At 42.2% G+C, this 24,139-nt stretch overlaps 2 protein-coding genes and 1 long non-coding RNA gene across 4 annotated transcripts in view; 1 reads left to right on the plus strand and 2 right to left on the minus strand.

Annotated features, from left to right (window-relative positions):
• Nucleotides 1-881, plus strand: part of PSPC1 (paraspeckle component 1) — a 103,350-nt gene extending 102,469 nt beyond the window's left edge. Inside the window, exon 10 of the transcript XR_002076559.2 lies at nucleotides 765-881. The gene's annotated coding sequence lies outside the window, so the exon portion shown is untranslated. The remainder of the gene's footprint in view (nucleotides 1-764) is intronic.
• On the minus strand, nucleotides 824-2,648 carry LOC128776529 (uncharacterized). The gene is made up of 2 exons (XR_008421645.1): nucleotides 1,883-2,648; nucleotides 824-1,706 (listed from the first exon to the last, which is right to left on the minus strand). It is a non-coding gene; the product is annotated as an uncharacterized LOC128776529 (long non-coding RNA).
• Nucleotides 2,649-2,890: 242 nt separating this feature from the next.
• MPHOSPH8 (M-phase phosphoprotein 8) overlaps nucleotides 2,891-24,139 on the minus strand; it is a 53,081-nt gene continuing 31,832 nt past the window's right edge. The window contains exons 6-14 of one of the 2 annotated variants that reach the window (XM_019436452.2): nucleotides 21,082-21,207; nucleotides 20,911-20,999; nucleotides 17,097-17,237; nucleotides 16,099-16,185; nucleotides 11,682-11,836; nucleotides 9,066-9,220; nucleotides 5,904-6,031; nucleotides 4,979-5,062; nucleotides 2,891-4,349 (exon numbers count right to left, since the gene is read on the minus strand). In XM_019436452.2, the coding sequence (XP_019291997.2) occupies nucleotides 4,308-4,349; nucleotides 4,979-5,062; nucleotides 5,904-6,031; nucleotides 9,066-9,220; nucleotides 11,682-11,836; nucleotides 16,099-16,185; nucleotides 17,097-17,237; nucleotides 20,911-20,999; nucleotides 21,082-21,207 (1,007 nt within the window). In that variant the 3' untranslated portion in view covers nucleotides 2,891-4,307. The remainder of the gene's footprint in view (nucleotides 4,350-4,978; nucleotides 5,063-5,903; nucleotides 6,032-9,065; nucleotides 9,221-11,681; nucleotides 11,837-16,098; nucleotides 16,186-17,096; nucleotides 17,238-20,910; nucleotides 21,000-21,081; nucleotides 21,208-24,139) is intronic. The other variant, XM_019436453.2, reaches the window with a different exon arrangement.

Here is a 24,139-nt window from a genome sequence, read left to right on the forward strand (position 1 = left end):
GTTCCAGCCCCACATTGAGTGTAGAGAATCCAGGGGGTGGGGAGGGAATGATAAAAGCCATCCAGGTAAATTGTGGTTTCTACTATTTACAAAATTAGAATCCCTTTTGAAATTAGAGAATTACTTTGTAAATATCCTTTAGACCTTTTGTTGGTATTAAATTTTCAGACTTCTTTGTGAATCCTTTACTTAAATAAAATTTGACGAAATAACCTCAGAATGTATGGGTAAGGGGAAAAAACTTAAGATACATAGGCCGACTGTGGCACAGGTCAAAGCTGTGGCATTATGTGGCCAGCGGAGAGGGATCTTACAGGCTTGTCAAGTGGATTGGTCATTGGAACTGGAGGATTTTGAAGTTAATTTTGGTAAGAGATGAATAGTGTTTTTATTTGAAGTAACTGCTTTTTATTACAGATTTTATAGTCAGCAAAAACGGAGTGATTCATTTCAGGAAGATAATTAACTTTTATTAAAGTTTTGGAAGTTAACAAAATGCAGGAATTTTATTAAAAATTGGATTATCTTCAGGTTATCCTTTGAAACAGTGGTTCTCATGTTTTCAAGGTATATAGCAGAACCCTCTGGAGGCTTATTAGAATACAAACCCCACTGTTTGTGATTTATAAGGCCTGAGAATTTTCATTTCTAACAGCTGGTGTTGCTCTGGCATGAGGACTACATTTTCTTTGTTTTTTCTAATAGAAAATACACTATAGATATTAATTCCTGTTTGCTAATAAAGAATTTGTGTTTTTTTCCAGGTCATCTTGTGGGAGAAATGCTTTTAAAGACAGAGGAGAAACAGCCAGAAAACAGATACTTCATTTGTGAATTTATTACTCCATATAAACAACTTACGAATAATCGTTAACACTTGACATTATGCCTCGTGGACAAATTTTCCGTGGTTAAAATATCTGGAATGGTGCAAACTTCCACTTTCATTCAGGTGTTTTAAGAGTTCTTGCTGGCTGATGTTGCAAAGTAGTGTGGGAGTAGCCTACAAATACAGAATGACAGACAAACTCTCCTTTCAATTCGCTATAAATGGGAACTGTTAGAGGGATTTTTTTTGGCATCCCCTCTAGCCTGCAATTTGGGGTCAGTCCCCAAGATAAGGGGCTCCTCATGAAATTTGGCACTGTTAGAAAAATTATGTTTTACTAAAGCCATGTATATATATATTTAAGCCCAAAGAAAGTAGAGAGTATGAGGGAAATAGTGTGTTGTAGAATAATGAAAAATTAATTTCTTCCAAGTTAAACTGATATGCAGTGTTAGGGTTAGATTCCAGCTGGGGTTCTTGGGGGCTCTGGATGTCGGCAGAGGACTATTTCTGGATTTTAATTTGGTCCTTATTTGTGCCTCCTCACTGTAATTAGATTTAGCTTACTAGTAACACTTTTCTTTACTTGGAAGTAGATGTGAGGCCTAGAAATCCCAGTTTGGTCTGAAAGGAGATTTATCTGCAAGTCTGCACAGAAAAGAGGAAAGCCGTATGGATCCTGTGAGTGGTTCTCTGCGTTTACTTAGCCAATAAAGTTTAAAAAGTTTACAACAGTTTTAGGAGTTTATATAGTATTTAGGCTATGAAACATGAACTGCATGAAATGTTAACATTTTCAGAATTATTTCACAAGTCACTTTTTGACAATTCTGGCGTATGTATCCTCCTTTTCCTTGGTCTTTGCTAATCAATTATCCTCCTTGCTTTAAAAAGACCATAGTCTTGCACAGTAAATGCTTTATCAGGTCCTTTCACTGTTAACATCCTGGTGCTAAGCCTTGCCAGCACTAAAACATTCTTACTTGGAAAGCTGAGCTTCAAATTGCAACCTCCTGACATTTCACTAAGTTGGGAATGACTTGGAAAAAGTACGAAAATGACCTATTCTCGGAGTGAAAGCAAACTATCTAACTGTGGTTCAACATTTGCGTAGTATTAGGTATTAGAGGTTTCTCTTTGGTACTAACCGTTGCGGAGAAAAGCCCGTATAACGTGTTTTCCACTACAGCCATGCTTATTAGAGTGGGCCAGATACGAATGATATAGAAAAGTTCACTGAGTCATCCAATTAGGATGTCCTCACTGCCATATGCACCAGAAAAGAGTAAAGGCTGAGGGGTGATTTTTTCTAAGATAAAATTGAAGTAAAAATGTGGACTCTGTGCTTTTCAGTGATGATGTACTTAGTGATATCACCCACGGCCGAGATGATGAAGTTTAGTTATATATTCTGTGTTGTATATACTTGAAGATTGCTTTGGTTTTGACCTGCGGTACCTAAGCAGGTCTGTAAACCTTTTGGTTAAGCTGCCGTTTGAGAATTGCTTTGTTTTCCAGAGAAACCAAGGCTCACACTTTGTACATACTTTATTTGAATAATCAAAGTAGCAGCATTATTAATATCTGACGGAATTATTAGCTGCCTCATCACAGAACCAGCAAGAAACCACTCTCTCAAGTGCGAGTCTCAAGACAATTCAAGTCTCCTTCATCCTTAAGAAACCAAAGTGGACAAGTGTGCTTTTCATTTGGCTCCAGAGAAGCTATGGCTGAGGCGCCGGGGGGACTCAGTCAGTGAAGCATGTGCTCTTGATCTCGGCTCAGGTCATGATCTCACCGTTCGGGAGTCTGAGCCCCGTGTCTGCTTGGGAGTGTCCCTCCATCTCTCGGCCCCTCCCTCTCTCTCAAAAGAACAACAACAAAGCTGTAATTTAGAGCAAAATGTACTAAGTTGTGTGGCTGTACCTTCCATTCCTGGTAGACACAACTGTTTACAGAATTTACTAGCACATCTGGCACAAAGCTGAGATGGACAACTCAAAGGTGGGGTTACTCCAAGTAAGCTCAAACTTTTGTCTTCCTTCCCTGACCCTGCTTCTGTCAAAATAACTTGCCACTTTCCCTATAATTAAGTTTCATCTGTTAAAGATTTTTTTTTTTTTTCTCCTTGCTGACTTCTAACAGCTTTCATCCTTCTGAGCCTAAACTCCTACTGAAGGAATTACTCGTCGTTCTACTTGGGTTTCTAGCCTGGCCTTACCTCTTGGATCAACAGTACATCACCTTGTAATAACGTGTGCTTATAAAGATGATGATGGAGATCTTCAGCATGATTTTGAGAGAACAGATTTTCTTTAAAAACCCACTTCTCTTAGGGTGTATTAGATTAAGGTACTGTCTCCCTTGCTGTTCCTGACCTATCCACTGCTGCTCAGTCTTGTGATTTTTCTAGAAAGTACTAGATACAGTACTAGTGCATGATTCAATATAGCTGAAAAAATTCCAATCCCAGCTGTCATTTAGTTAAAAATATTACACATTAGTATCCACCTTGAAGTCTTGAGACTTGAGATACAAAGAAAATAGACCAACATTGTGGTATTTTATTGAGAAAACTGTAGGAAAAGGCCGTTTTAGTACTGTAAAGTAAAAACGGCTCTCTCAAATATCTGTACAATGTGGTCAAATATGTGACCTTTTGAAAAATTTTCATTAAAATTGTAATTCAAACAATTACAAAACCAATCAGGAACTAAATAATTTTATCCATCTCTGTAGTCCAGATGGGGTTTGACTTACTAGTTTGCCAAATATTTCTTAAAAGAATTTAAGACCTGTGGGGAATCTGTAGAGACGACAGCTCTTCACATGAGGCCCAGTGTGGCGGACAAACCTTGGCTGCCTTCCCAGCGTTCGTAACGAGGGCACAGGATCTGCTTTTTAAAAATTACTTGATGGATTCTAAGAACAAGGATAAAAGTTAGTTCATGAGTTGTATCTTCTTTTATCTTTTCCCGGAATAAAGGGTAACTGCAAATACAAAGTTGTCACCTCCAATTCAGGACCTGTGGCAACTGCAGATTAGACATCACACCGCCTCCCTCGAACCTGCCTACCAAGTCAGAGAAGTCATCCTTCGAGGCCAGCAAATTCGCCCCTTATTTACTGCTTGGCATACACAGACTTGTTTTTAATGCAGAAATTCACCAGGGCTAGTAGAAAATTTCAAGTTAGAAAAGAGACTTTTAATTTTCTTAAATAATTCTATATACCATTCCACATTGTGGAAAAACCGAAGTATGCAGTCTGGAGACAACATCAAGATTTGAGAACACTGGCACAAATACATCTCTATTTCAGAATATATTAGAACCGCCACGTCCCATCTCACAGCCCGTAACAGATACCCAGCCCAAAACTGCAAGAGGTTTACAGATGAAACTTCAAATCTGGAGGTGTTAGCTGTGCCAGGGTCCTAAAACAGGTCTGGAAAGGACTCCGTCCCGACTCTGTTCCGTCACTGCAGCTGCACTCTGTATGCGCCTATCAGCAACTTCACCTGTCGAAAGAACAGAGGCATACGTAGCAGCACCAACACCTCTGCCGAGTCCCCCTTTCTTAGAGGAGGGAAAACACACACGCGCGCGCGCGTGCGCGCACGGCTGAGAGTTCTTATTTGGCAATGTTCTCAAATTATCAATTCAAGTGTTAGGTTATCACTTGTAATAAACCCAAGTGCTTAAAGTTATAGTAAACAACTACCATTTATTACATAGACTTTTTTGGTTCATCTTCATTTTACAAAGAAATGTGTAGTGAGCAGCCTATGAGACATACATATGGCCATTAAATAACAGCCTAGAATACAACTCAGGCTGCTCCGTACTGGAGAGATGCATTCTTCTCATCTTTCCACACAATTTATGACACACAATTATGTCTAACACATTGTATGTTCTTTTTTTTTTTTCCCTTTAAGTAGGCTTCACAACCAGCATGGAGCCCAACGTGGGGCTTGTGAACTCACGACCATTGGATGCTTAGGGACACCTGGGTAGCTTTGTTGGTTGGGCACCTACTTCGTCTCAGGTCGTGATCTCACGGTTCGTGGGACCGAGCCCCACATTGGGCTTGCTGCTGGAATAGCAATGTGAGTAGTTGCACTAAATGTGAGGAAAGGATTGTCACCTTGGCAGAAGGCGCTTCCGTCAACCTTATGAAGAGTTTATTGAGGCCTGTAGCAGGGCTGAACGAGTAAACAAAATGGCTATCCTAGAGAGAAAGACCACAGTCAGTGTTTCCTCAAACTTCTACATCTAAGAGTATCACTGTAGCTTAAGAGAACAAAAACCTTCCAGACGAGAATACCAGTTTTGTATTTTAATTTATATAAAGCAATTTCCTGTGACTACTTTCCCCTTGATTTATTAAAAAGATACAAATGACAAAAAAGCTTAAGATTTATCTGCAAAAAAACAATACTCAGATAAATCTTTAGGATTAGCATGTATCCAGCCATATAGAGCCTGAGTGTTAAAAATCTTCATAACCAGTTAATTTTGCTGACTTCAGCCTAAGGAAAGAATTCTACCTGTGGAAAAGGAAACATACACAAAGATTCTTCAAGACCATTTTTTTATGTTAAAAAATGTATATAGCCACTAATAGATTTGTTATTATAAAGCAAAATTACAGTATGATGGTTGCCTAAAGCTCAGCCTAAGTACACCCATGTTATACTAGTGGTTGTGTTTCTGGGTATTTGAAGAACAGAATACTTTTAAGATTTCCAAATTTTTCTTTAAGCGAATGTCTGTAATTATAACGGTGGGAAAAGGCAGAGTATTTTAAAATCAGTATGTTTCTTCTACCTTAAGAATTTCTAAGACGTGGTAAATGTAACTTAAGGCATATATATCAAACATTTAGAAATCCACACTTTATTGACAAAATGTGGGACAATTTTACTTCGTGATTATGGGTTATTGCCTCATTTCCAAGTGGTTTACTAAATTACAATTAACGTACTTTATCAAAACAGCAATTTATACGTCATCTGTGCTTCTGGATCAGAAGAATGTGTTTTTCAGTAACGAACTACAGAAAATCTTACCAGAAAAACCGGAAGTTGAAATTTATCATTTAACACTACAGCTTGCACACTACACGGTCCACAGAGCCGAGCAATTACTTCTTTACCCAAGAAGTTTGCATGGAAAATAAACAGCAGGATGCCAGAGCCTGAATAAGGGAGATGTAAACACAGATTTTAATACCACTCCTAACATGGCCACCTTTCAGCTCAGAGGGAGACGCACCCCGTACAAGTTGGAAGCGGTCCCCGGAATGCACCTGGGTGGAGCAGCACCCCACCCAGTGCCCATTCACACCAAATCATCAGCCCTCCGATTTCAAAACTTGGCATTAGAAAAAATTTTTTAAAAGTTTATTTATTTTGAGAGAGAGACAGAGTGAGCAGGGGAGGAGCAGAGACAGAGGGGGAGAGAGAATTCCAAAGGCTCTGTGCCCAACCTGGGGCTCAAACTCATGAACCATGAGCTCATGACCTGAACCGAAAGCAAGAGTCAGATGCTTAACTGAGCCACCCAGGTGTCCCTCCCAGCACTTTTCAAACCACAGATCCCTTTGATTTTCTGTCTAATCCCTACTGAGAACTCATGAATCAAAATTTTAAAAATATGCTTTTCTACATAACAGTTTTTGGTCTAAAAAAGTAGCGGTATTTATAATTTGCAGCTGAATACATATTCATGTCCATGGAATGCAAATGTCCATGGAAGCAAACTTCTGTGGTGGCTGTTTCTGGGTGTGGGTTTGAATGATTGTCCATTTTCTTCCACATGGTATTTGGCCCTTTACAAATTTTTCGGTTAATACCCAAACTTATTCTAGGCAGGGGGAGGAACATGAGGTTTGAAGCTTTCACTGAATATCCGAACTGTACCGCATGACTCATTTCTTTGAACATTAAGCCATACTTTCCAGTATAACAGAAAATAGGCGTATGAACTCCATGACCCTTCTGGTAAGCCACTTTCAGGACAAAAAAACAATGGTCCAGAACAATTATAAACTTCATAATAGAGACCCAAAGGAACCATCTGTCCTGATCCCAGGGAAAGAAGAACACACAGAGCCCCTGGCCCTCTTACCTTTCCTTTCAAGGTGTTTAAGGTCTGACATCCTGGTTTTGCTCTCTAGCTTTAAAATGCAACCCCCCACGCACCTGAGTGCTGAGGTTCAAAAGAAGAGAAGGCCTACAGTCTTTTTCCCGTCAGCCCCACTATCAAAGAGTTGAGTATTTATTACTGTCTGCACTGAAAAGGAGGGTGGTGTAACTCTTCAAAATGGCCCGAATGGGGACACGTGGTCAATAGTGAAAATCCTATCCGAAAATCTTTCATTCAGGTGCTGTTTATTCTGACCAAAAGGAGATCTAAGGGGGGTGTGTTTATTTGCTCTCCTCTGACAGATACTTGAATTTCACAGAAGAAAATGACACAGGGGACTCTAATCAGTTTGCCAGCAGTTGTTTTGTGGTATCGATATAAACATTTTCTCCAGCCAAACTAGGTGCTGAACAATTACAGTCTCCTCAAGAGCCCAAGGTCAGTGTTTCTCAGGGCTGAGTGTGCTCCTAAATGGAGACTTCACCAGGGTGTTGACTGAGGGTCAGGTCTGGGCGGGGCCTGAGAGTCTGCATCTCTCACGAGCTAGCGAGGGGCAGGAAAACCTATCAGGATCTTCCGTCTGAGATCTTTGAGATCAAGGCATCTTTGAGATTTTGGAAACAGAAAATTTCTGTTGGCTGCAGATGTTGTGCATGTGCAGAAAAGAGCCCTCAGTAACCCTAAGGCAGTCCTGGTGCTCTGGAGCCCATGAGTTACGCATGCTGGGAGACGCCGGGCTCAACTCACCCATCCCTGCACCCCAACCCCCGACCTGGTGCTCGCCACCCAGCAATGCGAACTAACCGTCTGGACAGTGGAAACCACGAATGATTCTTCAGCGTCCAGGTCACTAAACACAGGTGTTATGAATAGATGTCTTTTCGTGGTATGAAATTTTCCTGGCTATATTTTAATTAAATTTCCATTAAGGAATCCCTACGATTTATTTTATTAATTTAAAAAAATTTTAAGTTATTCATCTTGAGAGAGAGAGAGACCTAGCATGAGTGGGGGAGGGGCAGAGAGAGAGTGAGAAAGAATCCTAAGCAGGCTCCGTGCTGTCAGCACAGAGCCCGGCGTAATGCTCTAAGTCATGAAACCACAAGATATGACCTAAGCCAAAACCAGAGTTGGACGCTTAACTGATTGAGCCACGCAGGTGCCCCTGAGTACATATTTTTTAAATGGATGTTTTTATTTTTTTAACAGAAAAGGAAAAGCCCAGCTTCCTACTTTCAGGCAGAGACAGTGTTATCTCCGTCTAAATATGTGGTGTCCCAGTGTCCCAGAGAAGGCCATGCCATGGTCATGGTCTTGCCTGCAAAGCAGCTGTTAAGCAGAGCCTAGGAAGCAGAACTGAAATTTCTATCCCTCGGTACTCAACTTTACGATGAGCCAAGACACTGGCTTATTCAGGAGAAACATTCACTCTGGGCTTAGAATCCTGAAGCTAACTAAATTTTAATAAAACTCAATTAAAAAAAACCAAACGTATAACTAGGGGTGCGTGGGTGGTTCAGTTGGTTAAGTGCTGACTTGATTTCGGCTCAGGTTATGATCTCATAGTTCATGGGTTCAAGCCCCACACTGGGCTCTGCACTGCCAGCAGGGGGCCTGCTTGGGATTCTCTCGCCCTCTCTCTCTGCCCCTCCCCTGCTTGTGCACGCACGCACTCTCTCTCAAAATAAATAAACATTAAAAAAAGAAAAAACCAAACAAGTACAATTATTAAGACCCAACTTCCATACTGTGTGTGTGTGTGTGTGTGTGTGTGTGTGTGTGTGTGTGAGAGAAATGGTTTTATTCAAGTACGGGGACAGGACCTGTGGGCAGAAAGAGCTGCCCCAACTTCCGTACTTTTTAAACAAGTGCTAACACAGTGCTCTGTGGGTCCCTCCAGGTCACCTAGGATGGGAGGTACCAACTGGGTTTCTCTCTGCCAGAGTAGCCCTGCTGTTAACCATTTTGCAGAATTATTACACACATTGGGACTCTGTTCAAGTTATGTTCACAGAAAGAGGTCTACACTGTTTAAAAATTAGTTAAAGTGTCCCTTTTCAAACGGAGAGAAAACATAGGCTTACCTTCTGGTATGTTCTGTGGGGGTTTATAATTGAAATCCGTTGAAAAATCTGGCCCCTCACAGAGACGGTGACATGCTATTGGGAAGATTGGTTCTAACAGAGCAAGACGTGCCTCAAAGTAGTCCCTTATTGTTTCTTCTGCTACTCTTGAAAGTCTAACAAAAAAGAATAGACTTGTTAATATTGATGGAGAAAATAACCATGAGTCACTTTATCATCAAACTGTTCAATACCGGCGAGGCCTTCCCAAATCAACTTAAAAAAAAAACGTTAACTTCCTACTCATCGTTCCCTCCCTGCACTTTTCTTTAGCACTCGGCACCTGACACACTATGTATGTGTCTTACTGTCTGTGCTGTCACATGGAAACTCAGGCCGTAAGAGAGCAAATCTTTCTCTCTCACTGCTGTCTCCATCTTCCCAGTCTTCTGAATAGTTCCTGGTACACGGACAGCACTCAGGACTTATTTGTCTATGAAAATGAGAATTCTATTAATAAATTCAAAAACTGCCACACACACACACACACCTTGTTATAGTACTTAGTTTAGAAAGCAGTCGAATGAACTGAGAAGTGCTAATTCAGAAAATATTTTTAAACGACTCATTTGGCTTGCCCAGGACATTCTGGTTTTAGGAGAAGTCCGGTGTGCTGGATCACAGACACACAAAAGTTACCGGCTGGGGGAGGCTTCCGGCAGAGGCCGCCGATGTCGGCAGACTCACCACGCACACGCCCTTTCGTTCTGTTTTTTGTCTCTCATCTGAAATTTACCTACTTGCTGCTTAGGATATTGATACTGGAATTGGAGTAACTATCGTGCAGGCACGAAGATCCGAGGCACACCCTGAGCGTGGCTGGCGGTGGAGGAGGAAGAGAGGGGAAGAGTGGCCATTCCCGCCGAAGGCTGCCTACCCCCGGACTTCCTGTTACAGGAACAATAAACACCTTACTCGTGTTACCTACTGTTTGTGAAGTTTCTGTTACGTGTTGCCAAAATAATCGTTAAGTGAAAAAGCTACCGAATGACTTGCATGAACTTTTAATTAGAATAAAATGATTTAGAATTCACTTAAAAAGAGGTGTCTAGGTGGCTCAGCTGGATGAGCATCTAACTCTCGATTCTGGCTCGGGTCACAATACCAGGCTTGTGGAATCAAGCCCAGGGTTGGGCTCCGTGCTGAGCATGGAGCCTGCTTAAGATTCTCTCTCTCTTCCCCACTTGTCCTCTCTCTGACAAAGAAAAATAATACTAATAATTCGCTTGAAAAAGAATGATCTTGAAAGGATAAACTGGGGTATATCCAGACAATGCGACACTATTCAGTAAAACAAGAAATGTGCTATCGAGACGTCAGACACGGAGGACGGAGGCGGCTATGTTTTTACAGCATTATTTACAACAGTCAGATTTTGGAAGCGGCCCAACTCTTGGTCCATCGACTGAAGAATAAAGATGTGGAATACATATACAATGGAACGTTATTCAGTCCTAAAAAAGAACGATGTCTTGTCCCTTGCAGCCACATGGGTGGAGCTAGAGAGCATTACGCTAAGTGAAGTCAGTCAGAGAAAAAGACAAATACCATACGATTTCACTCGTGTGGAACTGAAGAAACAAAACCAAGGAGAAATGAAGACACAAACCAAAAAACACATTCTTAACTACAGAGAACGAAGTGTGGTGGCCAGAGGGGAGGCTGGTAGGGGGAAGGCTGAAACAGGTGACCGGGAAAAAGCGTACACTCGTCACGGAGGAGCACCGGGTTTGCCGGGTCACTACACCGTCCACCCGAAGCCAGTGTGACCCTGTATGTCAACTACCCCGGAGTTCAAACAAACGAGCGAACATTAAAAAAAAGGCGTGGAAGGATCTTCGATGCCTACTACTATGAGAAAGAAGCCATCTGAAGAAGGCAAGCACCAGGATTACAACTGCGTGACATTCTGGAAAAAGCAAAACTAGAGAGAAAGTAAAAAGACGAGTGGTTGCCAGGGGTCAGGGGGTAGGAAGGGATAAGCAGGACACAGGATGTTCAGGGCAGTGGCACTCTGAATGGCACCAATGGTGGGTACATGTCATTACAATGTGTTAAAACCCCAAGCTGCACAACACCAAGGTGAACCCTCAGGTAAACCAGGCAGTTTGGACGGGAACAGTCCATGCAGGTTCACTGGGTTCAGTGGATTCGCCACTCTGGCGACAGAAGTTGGCGGGGAAGCTGTGCATGTGTGGAAACAGAGGGTATTTAGGAACCTCTGGGCTTTCGGCTCAACTTCACCGTGACTTAAAACTGCTCTAAAAATTATGTCTATTAAAAAAGCAACCACTACAGCTTACGTAGTTTTGAGAAAAGGTCCGTAAGCCAAATTACAAGCATAATTAAGGTTTTAAGGAGTTACTCCTAGGTAAGACTGCGTTAAGTTTAAAAGTCTGAGGACCTCAAGGACTTGCGGAAAAACAACTCATATGGCACTTACTAAACGTATGAGCTTTTGAGAACAGAAACCTGGCAGGACTTCCACTCGACAATCTTTTCCCGTTCCACACCTCTAATGACGACGTGTCCAAGACGACTCTGTGACTGAGCCACGGCACATTCACGCACACTTACGTCTCTAAGTGACTCTTCAGCAAGTCGTACACCAACACGTTGTTACACTGCTTCGCAAAATGCAGGGCGCTATTTTGGTGCTTTGACAAAATATTGCAGTCAGCTCCACATTCAATTACAAGTCGTACGATATCAGAATTTCCTCTTTTACAGGCCTATGACAGGAGAAAAGGAGTCGTAATCACTTAACTGCAAAATAAGAGAACTACCCATCAGTGTTTGTCCCCTTCTCCACACGTGAGCCCAGGTGTTCTTCAAGAAGAGGACAGAAGGCCAGAGGGGGGCGGGGAGAACACGGTTATCAGGTCTCACCCACGGTTACACACTGTGACGTCGACAGGTGGCATATGCTCCTTTTACTCCGCGAACAGTACCGAAATCTGTGCTACATTCAATCTCCTCCCTGACTCCTGGGGAAACGGGCAAGTCTGAGAAAGGTACTTCTGTCCCAAGACAGAACAAACAGCAGGCCTTTCTAAGCTCTGGTGTGCTCCACTCTTCAGACCAAGTCCTGTGCCCTGGCAGCTGATACCTTAGCACCCAGACAAGTGAGATCCTCTTGGGAATCTCTAAGGGAGCTCTCTTAGCATCACAAAGTAATTTCAAGATTTTCCTAGAAGCTGCTTTAAAGGAGACTAATTAAGCGCAGATACAAATCTGAATCCAGCAAATCTAAGATGGAGCTGGATGCAGTTCAAAGACCATTTCTAGAGTAAAAAGACCTACATCCAGGCTCTCTCCTGTCTCTGTTTACTTACCGGCTTTGTGACTTCAAGTATATCCCTTAATTCTGAGTCTCACTGTTTCCACTTGTCAAGAGGGGATAACGGTACTTCTGCCTCACGACACTGAGGCTGAAATTAAAATAATATATTGTACACAGATATACAATGGAATCCTACTTGGCAATGAGAAAGAATGAAATACGGCCTTTTGTAGCAACGTGGATGGAACTGGAGAGTGTTATGCTAAGTGAAGTAAGTCATACAGAGAAAGATACCGTATGTTTTCACTCTTATGTGGAAGGGGAAGGGTAAAAAAAAAAGTTACAGAGAGGGAAGGAGGCAAACCATAAGAGACTCTTAAAAACTGAGAATAAACTGAGGGTTGATGCAGATGGGGGAGGGGAACGGGGCTGATGGGCACTGAGGAGGGCACCTGTTGGGATGAGCACTGGCTGTTGTACGGACACCAATTTGACAATATGTTTCAATATTAAAATCTATATAATATATATTGTACATGGAACAGGGCCAAGCCGGTAAGCTTTCCCACAAGAACAATGCCATCTCGTATGCTACTGAGCATGCGGGACAGCATTTCTACAGAGCAGGTGTCTAAGCCGTGTAATCGCTAGGTCCAAGGGCATGCATCTAGTGACAGATCTGACAAACGCCCTTCAAAAGCATGTAACCCTGTGGTTCTCACTGGGGTGGTTTTGCCCCCAGGGGAATTCAGGCAATGTATGGAGACATTTCTGGTTGTTACACCTGAGGGTGGGTGCAGAGGTCAGGGATGCTGTGACACATCCTACAAGTGATCTGGCCCACAATGTCAGTAGCAGGAAGGGTGAGAGGCCCCTGCTGGGACCAGTTATATGCCCAACATTAGGGGGTGAGAATGTGGTTTCTCCACACCCTCACATTCTGGTAATGATCAAGTTTATACATTATTTCTGAGATGAAAGGTTTTTTATTTTGTTTTAAACATTTCTGAAAATCTTTCCCCAGGTTCATTTCTTCTAATTCTCAAATTCAATAAAACCAATTTAATATACTAAATCTAAGTAAAGCTTAAACAATAGGTGCCCCCCAAAACCCAACACAAACAAAAACCAAAGCAAACCAAAAAAATAAAAAACAAAATTAAATACATTTATAGGCAGTCTAATTTAGACAACAGTTTATTACGTATGCTTAAGTTCCTCTCTGGGAAGAAACAAGAAACCATCCCTCGACCTCTTCCCCTCTGGGCACTGCCTTCCTCCTTTTCAGACCAACTCCTCAGTGCCAGCTACATCCAGCATCCACCTTCCCAGCCCCTGCAATCCCACATCCCTCAAACCCAATACAAACTCTGCCCAGATGAGGGCGCCAACACCCTCTGCAGTGCTAACCCCCAAGGGCAATTTCTCCCTTTCTCCCAATTTCTCAGCCCATTGTTCTTTGGCATCTCTGACCCACAGATGCTCCGGGCCGGCTCACTCAGGATACCTCTCCCTCCTGATCTTCCTCTTCCTCTGGTCTTTCCTATGTGGCTGCCTTCTCTGACCCTTCTTTCCCTTCCAAATCTCAGTGGTGACCCAACTCTCAGCCTAGGGCTGCAATCATGTTGTCTACACAGATGAACCCAAATCTGAATATACAGCCCACACCCTTCTCCTGAGCAAAAGATCACAATGTGAAACATCTGAGCATTTTCAGCTCAAATGCAACCCCACTCCCATTGTATACTGTCTGTGTTCCCTAAATTAGCAAACAGGATTACAAGCATAGCCGTCAATTACCAAGTCCCATGAATTCTACCTCTTTAAAACACTGGTCTACCCACTTCTATCTCCACTGTCACTACCTGGGTACAGACTATTATTTCACTTACTTTAAAAAATGTCCCCTATATGTCTGCTAACTCCTGGTCTTTTATCCAATTCCTTCCCCCTACTGACCTAGGGGGACATTAAAAACAATCACCTTTCTTCCGATTATGTTTCTCCAGCTTAGTGGCTCCTGAACGCTCTCAGGATTAGGTCATCCTAATTCCTGTGTCTGCGCTCACTGCCCTGTGCGCACCTCCACACGCCTGACTACTCGAGTATCTGCTGTGCGGCATGTATCCGGTGATTTCGCGGTAAGACAAAGTTTTAATTCATGCTTTGGGGTGCCACCTCTGCTCTAAACACATGGCAACAGGAACACATAAAGGAAAATTAAAATTCAAAAGTAGGGCTCCTGAACAAAATAAGCATTTCCGCGAACCAGAAGTGAAACAGCAGCACAAGGAGTTCGGCCGAGGGGACAGGTGATGCTGGCCTTGAGAGTATAAAGATTCAAGACCACACTGAGGCCCAGGCCCAGTGGTAACTTGAGCCTGTACCTGTGCTCTCACCGACTCAGGAAATGCAGCTGAAACTCAGTACGGCCAAGAAACACCTACTTGGATTAAGAGCTTGCATCAACCTGTATCTAGGAAGGGGGCAGTAAGACAGAGCCTCCCTCCGTGCAGGGAACTAACACGAGGTGTGATGTCAGGACCTGTTACGTCCTAACGGCATCTTAGGCCAGGAACTCAGAACTGCCACAGGAACATTCTAGACTGGGCTAGGCCCCAGGAGAGGCAAATACAAAACTGTTGTAAACAGAGAGGGGCAATTAAAGGGGGAGATATGCAGGAAGCTTCAGCAACCTTCCATTCAAAACAGTCATCAAACCACAACTGCAAACACACACGAAGAAACCTGATTCCACTCACGTAAAACCATAATGTAAGCACATCGTACTCTTTCCCACTCCCAGGTGTCAGTACACATCTTACTCCAGTTTCCGCTCACACAGCTCATCCCTGTCAGCTTATGTATCATTCTGTGGGATGCAGCTCAGCCACCCATCACATCCACCGTGTCTCACCTCTTTTAAAAAGAAAAAAAAAATTTTTTTTTAAATCTTTATTTATGTATTTATTTAAAAAAAATTTTTTTAAACATTTATTCATCTTTGAGAGACAGAAAGAGGGAGACACAGAATCCGAAGCAGGCTCCAGGCTCTGAGCTGTCAGCACAGAGCCCAATGTGGGGCTTGAACTCATGAACTGTGAGATCATGACCTGAGCCGAAGTTGGAGGCTCAACCGACTGAGCCACCCAGGTACCCCTAATCTTTATTTTTGAGAGAGAGGGAGAGGGAGAGGGAGAGGGACAGAACAGGAGCTGGGAGGAACAGGGAGAGAGGGAGACACAGAATCTGAGGCAGGCTCCGGGCTCCGAGCTGTCAGCACAGAGCCCAACACGGGGCTCAAACTCACAAAACATGAGTTCATGACCTGACCTGAAGTCAGACGCTTAACCGACTGAGCCACTCAGGTGCTCCTTACCTCCTTTTTTTAAAGTAATCTAAACCCAACGTGGGGGTCAAACTGATGACCCCTGAGATCAAGAGTCATATGCTCTACTGACTGAGCCCTGCCCTGTCCGGCCTTGAATCCACACTGCTAGGCCTGGTACCAACTTTCATGTAATTCCAGAGCTCTCTGTGCTTATTCCTATTACATTATTGTTCACACCAGCTTTTAACTGCTTCTTTGCTAAACGGTTTCTCTTACACACCTGTGTCCTGTTCCCCATCCTATTCTTGGCCCCCAGCAGACTGCCTGGCAGAGGCATCTGTGAAGAGCGAGGGAGTAGGTGACCCGTGTGAAGTATTTACCTTCATTAGAGCAGTCTCACCGTTACTCTGCTGGACATTTACAAAAGCTCCTGCTTCCAAAAGAATAGCCACTGTAGTTAGGAAATTCTATTAAAAAAAAAAAACAACACAAATTTAATTCCCAAAATTCTTTAGAAGATATTTTTTGATGATTTGAAATTTTTAGCCATCAGGAAAAATACTCAGATTCTATCCCAAGCAGGTTGGTGAACACGGTTCTTCACTGTGCCCTCCTGCTCAGGCTCCACAGAGCCACACGCCCTTTGCCAGCAACTTCAATCTCAAGCGGAACCACTGGTTTCAACCTATGAATCTCTGTGTATTAATCTTTTAAAAAGATAATATGTGGCAATATTTTAATTAAATTCTGAACCAAAAGGAACATTTAATTTCAACTGGAAAAGATTTTTAATTTTTTTAAATGTTTATTTATCTCTGAGACAGACAGACACCGTGAGTGGGGGAGGGGCAGAGAGAGAGGGAGACACAGAATCTGAAGCAGGCTCCAGGCTCCGAGCTGTCAGCACAGAGCCTGACGTGGGACACTTAACTGACTCAGCCACCCAGGTGCCCCTCAACCGGAAAAGATTTTTAAAAGATCTAAGATTGAAACCAGTATTAGTACCTTAACCAGAGGTCCTTTTACTTTTTCTTTTTTTATAGTAAACTCTGTGCCCAACATGGGGCTTGAACTCATGACCCCGAGATCAAGACTCGCATGCTCTACCAACTGAGCCAGCCAGGAGCCCCCAGGGTCCTTTTTCAATATAAATCACTTCCCACTACATAAATCACATTTTGAAAATTCAATTACAAAGTACAGCTACTAATTAACAAAAATCTATTCACGACAAGTCTGAGATGAACTGAAATATGAGACTCTAAAGCTTTGTGACTATATGAGAGTTACATTTCAGGACAGGACAGAAACAGACCGTCCTAGTCCACAGGTAGGAATTCCTACAGACTAAGAAACTGAGGGCTCTTGAGTTCCCAACCTTCTCGGCTGCGTGAATGAGGGCGGTGGTCCCATTCTTCTGTCTGCCATTCACCTTAGCCCCTTTCCTGATGAGGAGCCTCAGCAGGTCGTCTTGCCCTCCGGCTGCGGCGAGCATCACCAGTGTCATCCCGCTTGAATCCTTCATTGGTTTTGTTGAGGAAAAGACATGTCAATGTCTATCAGAAAAATTCCAGAACTAAGTCTCTTCACCTAGGATGTTTCAACGTGAAATCGCTGAAGTATACTGATTTAAGCATCTACCTAAGTCTTTCACTAAAATATCCTTATTTTTATTTAAGTTTATTTATTTATTTTTAATAATTAATCTCTACACCCAATGTGGGGCTTGAACTCACAACACTGAGATCAAGAGTTGCACCGCACCGTCTTCTGACTGAGCCAGGCAGGCACCCCTCACTAAAATATCCTTATTATAATCAGAAACTAATAACCTTCACAATTTCTTTAAATGTCAAAAAAATTTTACAACTTCCAGGTATTAACGTTCTAAAGGCCCGTCAACATTCTGCACGACATACTGATGAATAGTGCATCTTGATGCTATAAAAATGGCAAAGGTACTTATTTATTTATCGCACATTTCAGGTCCGAAAGCCTCCTTGTGTTCTAGGTAAAACAGGTGAAACTCACATTCGTGATAGTTGCTTAGCTGGCCAAAGATCTGAGGCTAGAAATGACCACTAGAAGTGACCTAAGTCCAAGGGTAACTGAATGCTGTCTGGATTAGACAAATGGCCTCTACAAAAGCTAACTGTTGGGAAATGACAGTTTGATTGCTCAAGGGATGAAGAAGAAAATTCAGAAGCAGGAAACAGGACACTGATATGATTGGTTTCTAAGAGGCTATGACAATCTAGACAAATTAAAATACTTTATAAAAAATTTTAATGTTTGTTTATTTTTGGCAGAGAGAGAGAGACAGAGAGGGGAGACAGAGCACAAGTTGGGGAGGGGAAGAGAGAGAGGGAGACACAGAATCCGAAGCAGGCTCCAGGCTCTAAGCTGTCAGCACAGAGACTGACACGGGCCTCAAACCCACAAACGCGAGATCACGACCTGAGCCGAAGTTGGATGCTTAACTGACTGAGCCACCAAGGCACCCCTAAAATACTTTAAAAAGAGATAAAATTACATAAAGTTGACAAAAAATAAAAAGCCAAAACATTTCCAATCATTTGAAACAAACACATGGGAAAATCAAGCCATTTATTAAATGCCATTCGATAAAACCAAGTTCTAACAAGGTGAGTTAATTTGGCTACAATCTGAAAGTTTAGCAGAATTCACCTGCATAAGCAATCTGAACACAAATGTAAGAAAAATTACCTGAAATAAGGTAGTGCACTTCCTCTCATCTGCAAATTACCTTATTACCACAAAACATATTAGAGGGAAAAAACCTTTTTTCTAACTTAGTAAAGCTCCCTGTAGCTGCTAGGCTTTTTATTAATGAAGACCAAGCTACATAAGAATGAAAGTAGGGAAAAAAGCACCAGATAAAACCCAACATCCATCCCTGATAAGAACTTCAACAGATAGACAAAAGGAAGTCTACTGTCCACTAGAAACCAACAACAGCACAACAGAAAAAGGATCTTCACACAGCCTCAGGGGAAAGCCACCCTCAGACGAGAGACAGAACAGGATGGCCTCCATCAGAACTCTTCTGCAAAATGTCACCAAGTTTACAAGACCAGAAAAAGAAATATTACTGTGCACGAAGGAAACAAAACAGTTACTTTTCAGCAGATGATCATATTCTCTACCCAGAGAATAATTTAAAAGTTATTAAAGTAAGAGAATTTCAAAGTGACCAGAGACCACACACACACAGAGATCAATAGCCTCACCGAACACCTGTAATAACGTGTTAGAAGACAAAATATGGGAGGAAAAAGATCCTAATGATCACACTAAGATAATTTAAAAATTATCAAATATGTAGGAAAGCATCTAAACTAAATGTGCAAGAACGTATGAAGGAAAAAACTCATAAAACCGCTTTAGGAATAAATGAAGAGCTGGATGAATGTAGAGTTATCACGTTCTTATTTGGAGGACTCAAATGTAAAAAATGTCAATTCTCAGCCAAGTTTATCTATAGAGTTCATACAATTAAAAAAATGCTTTTAATGTTTAATTATTCATTTTGAGAGAGAACGCACACACACAAGCAAGGGAGGGGCACAGAGAAGGAGAGACAGAATCCCAAGCATGCTTGGCACCATCAGAGCAGAGCCCAATGCGGGGCTCAACCTCACAAACCACATCATGACCTGAGCTGAGATCAAGAGTTGGATCCCTAACTGACTGCACCACCCAGGTGCCCCAGATTTCATGCAATTTTAATCAAAATCCCAGTAATTTTTTTGAACCATAATCTCTAAAGATTAAACCTAAAAATCCACCATGAGAGCATGAAAACTAAAGAAGAAAATATAAAAATCTCTTGTAAGTAAGACAAAAGCCATAAAGGAAAGGACTGACAGATGTGACTATCTAAAAATAAAAATCCTCTGGGGAGCCTGGGTGGCTCAGTCGGTTAAGCGTCCGACTTCAGCTCAGGTCATGACCTCACAGTTTTTGAGTTCGAGCCCCATGTCGGGCTCTGTGCTGACAGCTCAGAGCCTGGAGCCTGCTTTGGATTCTGTGTCTCCCTCTCTCTGCCCCTCCCCTGCTCATGCTCTGTCTCTCTCTCAAATGAATAAACATTAAAAAATAATAATAATAAAAGAATAAATAAATAAAAATAAAAATCCTCCAAGCTTAAAAGACTCAGACACAAGGAGTCATTGTATGCCCCTCAAGCAGCAGAGGTTCAACCACAGACAGAACCACAAACAAAACCAGACAGGTCACAGCTGAACCAAATGGTCACTGTAGGGGTTGGAATTACAAGGTCTATAATTTTCTACATTATACATTTCTACTGTGCTTTCAGTTTATAAAGTGAACATTACTTTTATAACATTTTATTTTAGAGAGAGAGAGCACGAGCCAGGGAGAGGGATATGGGGTGGGGAGGGGGAAGAGAGCATCTTTCTATTTTTTGAGAGAGAGAGACAGAGACAGAGAGACAGAAACAGAGTGAGCACGAATGATATAGGGAGAGAAAATCTTTTTTTTTTTTTTAATTTTTTTTAAACGTTTATTTATTTTTGAGACAGAGAGAGACAGAGCATGAACGGGGGAGGGGCAGAGAGAGAGGGAGACACAGAATCGGAAGCAGGCTCCAGGCTCTGAGCCATCAGCCCAGAGCCCGACGCGGGGCTCGAACTCACGGACCGTGAGATCGTGACCTGAGCCGAAGTCGGACGCTTAACCGACTGAGCCACCCAGGCGCCCCGGGAGAGAGAATCTTAAGCAAGCTCTATGCCCCATGCAGAGCCCGACTCAGGGCTCGATCTCATGACCTGGAGCCGAACAAGAGTCAGATGCTCAACTGACTGAGTCACCCAGGCACCCCTACTTTTATAATTTAAAAAAAAATTTTTTTAAATGTTTTTGAGAGAGAGAGCGAGCGAGCGAACAAGCAGGGGAGGGGCAAAGAGACAGACACACACAGAATCTGAAGCAGGCTCCAGGCTCTGAGCTGTCAGCAGAGCTCAAAGCGGGGGCCTGAATTTATGAACCGCGAGATCACAACCTGAGCCGAAGTTGGTGCTTAACCACTGGGCCACCCAGGCGCCCCCTTACTTTTATAATTTTTAAAATATGAGAAGTAAAACTGAATTATGTGAAAAGCGCTACTTTCCGTCTTTATTTCATGAGATTTTACTAAGATGTATTACCTCTTGGTCCAGGTTATAGTCTTCATTTGAATTAAGTGCAACCTTCACAGCAATGTAATCCCCATTTTTCACAGCATCCCTCAATAAATCTACAATGAAAGAATTAAGATAAATTAGGCTTCACACATCTAGATTCATGAAAAGAATCTCCAAAATTCCCACACTACTCACTACTCGGAATTGCATCTGCTGTAGTAAAACTCTCATCTTCCCCATCAAGATGCTTTTGAAAGTCTTCTAATTTCATCCACTCCAACTTCAAGTCCATGCCCAAACTCAAAATCTGTTGTCTGCCATCTGGAACACAGAAGAGGCTTATTAATACACTTTTTTTCCCTGTAACAATGCCATTTTCTTAAGTTTGTAGTGTCTTTTGAAAAATTTTTTAACGTTTTATTTTGGAGACAGACAGAGTGTGAGCAGGGGAGGGGCAGAGAGAGGGAGACACAGAATCTGAAGGAGGCTCCAGGCTCTGCGCTGTCAGCATGGAGCCTGATGCAGGACTCGAACTCACGAGACACGTGTGAGATCATGACCTGAGCCGAAGTCAGATTCTTAACCAACTGAGCCATCCAGGAATCCCAAATCTCTTAACATTTCTATCTTTGGCCATTCTTCTTGGATATGTATTTCCTCCAATCATTTATGTAGGTAAAGCCATTCTAAATGTGTAAACCAAACTTGTATGTAAATAAAAGCCACTGATCCTTCAGGCTCAGCTCCAAACTCTCCTCCTGAAAGCCCTCTGTGCTCCCTCCTACCCATAAAGCAAGTGCTAGTTTCCTCCCTCATCTGTCTGACCCAGGGGCTCATTAACATTAGGAAAGGACGTGTTGATCCACTATCAGCCGTGCAACAAATAAGATTTGAACATCACCCATTAGGGAGTAATTCAAAACAACTGTGCTATTTTTTAAAGTTTTTTATTAAAAGAATTTTTAATATTTATTTTTGAGAGAGAGAGTGCGAGCGGGGGAGAGGTAGAGAGAGAGGGAGACACAGAATCGGAAGCAGGCACCATGTTCCAGGCTCCGAGCTGTCAGCACAGAGCCCAACGCTGGGCTCGAACTCATGAACTACGAGATCATGACCTGAGCCGAAGTCAAATGCTTAACCAACTGAGCCACTCAGGGCTCCAAAAAACAACTGTGCTATTTTAGAAAGTAAAAAGCATAAATATTTTATGGTCAGAGTTAAAGTATTTTCACCTAAAACCAATTCCTCAAATTTTACAAACGTTAGGCAGTTAATCTTGCCATCGAGATGAAGTTTGTAAAAGACATGCAAGTAAATGAAGGAAATTCTTCCAAAGCTCTCGATTCAAGCCAACACTTCTCTCTGCACCTCCAAGAGCATTCCACTGTAGCAACAGCACCTTAGGAGCTGCGCATCCTGGATTTTCTACATCCCAGCTCCACATGTCAGCTGCACGGCTCTGAGTAAGTCACATAAAGTTGCCTTACCTCACTTTCTGAATGGCAGTAGTAATAGTAAAAGCAGCTACCGTTCAGTAAGAATTAGCACATTTAATCCATACACAATAACCTGTAAGGGGATACATGTTACAGGTAAGCTGAAGAGGTTCTGGATCTGCTCAGACACACATCAGTAAGCCAAGAGCCATATTCGTACTGTGACGTATCTGAGCCCACAGCTGGACCTCCTCACTCTAGCACAGCACCCTGGTACCACGAAAAAGATCTGGGAAGCAGGACACAGGAGGGTTTATATCAGCTGAGAGAATATGGCCTAATTTACAGGACTCTTACAAAGTAACAAGAAAAGGTTATGCTTCAGCTCAGATTTTGGTCTCTCACGTAGCAAACTGGTTCAAAATCCTATGTTCATTCCTACCAAGTACTGGATCTTGATTCAGCATCTGGTAATTTTAACTTTTTCTCTTTATTTTTAATAAACTTTATTAGTTTTAATTTAAAAATTTATTTTTAATAACGCTAAAGAATGTGTTAGGAGGTGAACATCAGTGAACACAGCACTACCTTGAGCACAGAACCATGCCAGGACCTAAACACTCCCACCTGGTACCCCCCCCCCACCATCAGTGATGTTAAGGATCCATAATTTGAATGTCATTCTCTTTCATTCTTTTAAAAATGGTTTTGCCATCGGGGCGCCTGCGTGGCTCTGTCAGTTGAGTGTCTGACTTTAGCTCGGGTCATGATCTCACTGTTCATGGGTTCGAGTCTGGCGTTGGGCTCTGTGCTGACAGCTCGAGCTGGGAGCCTACTTTGGATTCTGTCTCCTCTCTCTGCCCCTCCCCTGCTCACACTCTGTCTCACTATGTCTCTCAAAAAAGAATGAATGTAAAAAAAAAATTTAAAGAAATAAATATATGCAGAACTGTAGGTAATTTTTATATATTGGCCTTATATCCAATCACCTGTTAAACATTTAACATTTCTAGAAATTTGTGGATTCTTTTGAGTTTTCTACATATATGATAACATCTGATAATGAACAGCTTTTTGGGGGAAGGGAGAGGGGAGGCCTCCTTCCCAAAGGCTTGTATCTTTTGTTTTTCACTCTCTTACTGTACTGGGTAGACCTTAGAATAATGTGGAATAAAAGCAGTGACAGATGTTTGCCAAAAGTTTAACGTTCTTGAGAAAGCTCCCTTTTAATTTTTAATTTACATCCAAGTTAGTTAGCATATAGTGTAATTATTTCAGAAGTAGATACCAGTGATTCATCCCCTACATGTAATACCCTGTGCTCATCCCAACAAGTGTCTTCCTTAATGCCCCTCCCCCATTTAGCCCATCCCCCCTCATAGCCCCTCCAGCAACACTTAGTTGTTCTCTGTGTTTAAGAGTCTTTTATGTTTTGTCCTCCTCCTTGTTTTTATATTATTTTTGCTTCCCTTTCCTTATGTTCATCTGGTTTATATCTTAAAAGTCCTCATATGAGTGAAGTCATATGATATTTGTCTTATTCTGACTTATTTCGCTTAGCATAATACCCTCTAGTTCTATCCACATAGTTGCAGATGGCAAGATTTCATTCTTTTTGATTGCTGAGTAATACTCCATTGTATGTATATATGTATGTGTGTATACATATATACACACACACATATATACATGTATACACACGTGTATAAACATGTATACACCCCCTCCCCACATATATACGTCACATCTTTATCCGTTCATCTGTCGATGGACATTTAGGCTCTGTCCATACTTTGGCTATTGTTGATAGTGCTGCT

This window comes from Panthera pardus, unplaced genomic scaffold (assembly GCF_024362965.1).
Source record: "Panthera pardus isolate Hobbes unplaced genomic scaffold, ASM2436296v1 HiC_scaffold_1, whole genome shotgun sequence".
Lineage (NCBI taxonomy): Eukaryota > Metazoa > Chordata > Mammalia > Carnivora > Felidae > Panthera > Panthera pardus.